Source organism: Cyprinodon variegatus, unplaced genomic scaffold, assembly GCF_000732505.1.
Source record: "Cyprinodon variegatus isolate N-32 unplaced genomic scaffold, C_variegatus-1.0 Scaffold114, whole genome shotgun sequence".
Lineage (NCBI taxonomy): Eukaryota > Metazoa > Chordata > Actinopteri > Cyprinodontiformes > Cyprinodontidae > Cyprinodon > Cyprinodon variegatus.
Genome location: NW_015150567.1, coordinates 145452 through 148152, shown reverse-complemented (window position 1 = coordinate 148152; position 2701 = coordinate 145452). Strand labels below are relative to the sequence as shown.

Here is a 2701-nt window from a genome sequence, read left to right as displayed (position 1 = left end):
AAAGTCAGAATTTAGAGAAAAAAGTCAGAATTCAGAGAAAAAAAGGCAGAATTCAGAGAAAAAAGGCAGAATTCTGAGAAAAAAGGCAGAATTCTGAGAAAAAAGGCAGAATTCTGAGATTAAAGTCATACTCAGAGATTAATGACTTTTAATGAGAATTATGACTTTTTTCTCGAATTCTGACTTTTTTCCCCACGTTAAACTGAAATAAAATTTAAAAATCTGTTAACTTTTTTTTTTTCAGTGGCCCTAATCCTCTTCCGTATAAATTAGACATATTAACCACAAAAACAAAAACATTTTTAATCTAACTTTGGGTATGAATTAAAAGCTTGTGTGACAGTAACAACTTTTATATAAAAACATGTCTTTCTTTATCTTTTCTGCTTTTCATATTATTTTTTTCCTATGTTGAAAATATTGTACATCTGATGCAATTTCTGTCTCGTGAAGAAACCCAGGTGAGCTTAATTAACTCTTTAGCAGCTTAATGACGTCACTTTATGTTTTAAATGTTGTGTTTTTACTCCTGTAATAAAAAAGTAACGTTTAAGTAAACAAGGAAGTTTGTTTAACAAGCGACGGAGACAGAGGGAATGTGGTTCATACACCATTTATTAGCAAATAAAAAAATAAATAAAACCAAAACCCTAGTCGATGTCTTATTTTATATATTTAGATTTATCTGCTGTAGGCTCTGGAGACACTAAGCACTACATACGGTCTCTGATGATGAAGATGTCAGTCTGTTTATCCGAGTTAAAGTCGCCAAACGCCGCCACCTTCCCATACTTAGCGCTCCCAAAAAGCTCCGCGGTTACATCTTGGAGGGCAAAGACATTTCTTTTCCCCAATAAAAGCAAAAAATAGGGCAAAGCGTTTAATGTAAACAGCCACATCCTGCTACAACTGCAGCTCCACAACATCAACCGATCGGAATACGGCATAACGCTTTACGGCTGGGATCAACATAACCGTCTTATAAATGCAACAGCGATAAAAGTCAGAAATTCTTAATATTTTTCTTTTTTGTTTTTTCCTATTACAATAAATGTCACGTATTTTAAAATTAATATGCAATTCGTTCAAATGGGTTGTTGTGTTATTTACGTTAATGTCGCGAAAACTGATTTCATGACAGATGACAGGTGCTTAAAGCTGGAGGATAGGAGAAGAGGAAGTGTCACAATCGTTCTTCAAAGTAAGTGCATGTCTTTTTTAAAAACACTTTAGAATATGCCCCCCACGATTTTTAGACTTGACTATACTTTACTCTCATTGTTTTTTGCTTTCTCTAAATTGTGAAAACATGATTTATTCTTATTTTGCTGCGAACCCCCGGCGAAGTTGTTTTATTTTGAAGAGCACAAAGTACACCGGCTGTTAAATTGCGGGGACTTTGACTGAGCGTAAACATGGCGACCCTCGCTGATGTCGGATGGAAACTCCTGGAATTTAAAGCTCGATCAAAGAGATCAGGTTTGCCTCGTTGGTTCGCATCTTGTCTCGTTGTTTGGCTCGTGTGCGGTGCCGCAGCTCACGCGTGGAAATCTGCCGCGTGGGGCCTTAAAAAGCCTCCGATCTGTTCTTGTAACCTGTTCCTGGCTGTGATGGCAGGAACAGGAAAGGTCAGGGGTCTTCATGTACCAAGCCTAGGCGCTATTTTAGGAGCTTTACCGCGGGTCTCGGTTCGCTGGGACTCTTCAGCATTATACCATGTTATTGTGTTACCATGTTAGGATTTAATCTTGTTTATAATCACCACTGGGGCCTTTAAAATCCCCAAGGTTGTTTATGTTTAAACTCAGCAGGTAGGAGTGTAAGAATTAAGACATATTTTCTTCTCTTATTGGAAGAAACATAGACCTAAAAGGCAAAATTTATCCCACATGAGCAAAAAGCTGCTTTTTTGTTATTGCAAAATAACTTAAATGAGGCCAGCTTATAGAAAGCCTCACAGCACTTTAATTCATCAGCTGCAGTAATTGATTTAATTGCATAGTTAATGTCATCTTTAATAATTGCGTTGCCCATTGCAGAATAGCCTAGATTGTAATTTATGTAGTTCTCCAAATGACCTCTATAAAAGTATTCATACCCCTCAAACTTTTCATCTTAAATTCACACATCAGTGTTTGTTTTTTTTTACTGGATTTTGGTGACAGACCAGAAGGAAGTAATTGAAAGACAGAAATGATTCATGGATTTTACAGGATACTATTCAGAACAACCTTTATGTCTTTTAAAGTCTGTAATGGCTTTTTTTTTGCAGATTCTGAGACTGAAATTCATCAACATTCTCACTTGCAAAATGACTCTTGCTCAGTCAGAAAGGAGACTAGTCTGATTTTTTATGTTGATATTGACTGGGCTATTCCTAACAGATGGATATCTAAAACATTTAGTTGTAGCTTTGGATCTACCCAGCAGGTTTCCTTTAAAGATTTTCCTGTATTTGGCTCCATCCATCCGTGTAGCAACTGTGATCATTATCCTCTTCTTATGCATATGGCTGCCACCACCGTGTTTTGCCATGGTATAGTATAGTTAAAGTGGCAGAGTTTTTTGTTCACACCATCAGGGTATCTCCATCTAATCTGATCAGCTCCCATTTGTCTTCATCGTCCACATGTTTGTTTGTTTTTTTTTTTACACGTCTTGATTGCTTCTCTAAAGCAATGATTCCCAATCGGGGGTACGC

The 2701-nt window shown here is 36.9% G+C and overlaps 2 protein-coding genes across 2 annotated transcripts in view; one reads left to right on the top strand and one right to left on the bottom strand.

Annotated features, from left to right (window-relative positions):
• The window catches only part of itfg1 (integrin alpha FG-GAP repeat containing 1), a 278742-nt gene extending 277807 nt beyond the window's left edge, over nucleotides 1-935 (bottom strand). The window contains exon 1 of the mRNA XM_015375167.1: nucleotides 722-935. Coding sequence (XP_015230653.1) covers nucleotides 722-926 — 205 coding nt within the window. The 5' untranslated portion in view covers nucleotides 927-935. The remainder of the gene's footprint in view (nucleotides 1-721) is intronic.
• Nucleotides 936-1415: 480 nt separating this feature from the next.
• Nucleotides 1416-2701, top strand: part of phkb (phosphorylase kinase, beta) — a 145938-nt gene continuing 144652 nt past the window's right edge. Inside the window, exon 1 of the mRNA XM_015375180.1 lies at nucleotides 1416-1479. Coding sequence (XP_015230666.1) covers nucleotides 1416-1479 — 64 coding nt within the window. The remainder of the gene's footprint in view (nucleotides 1480-2701) is intronic.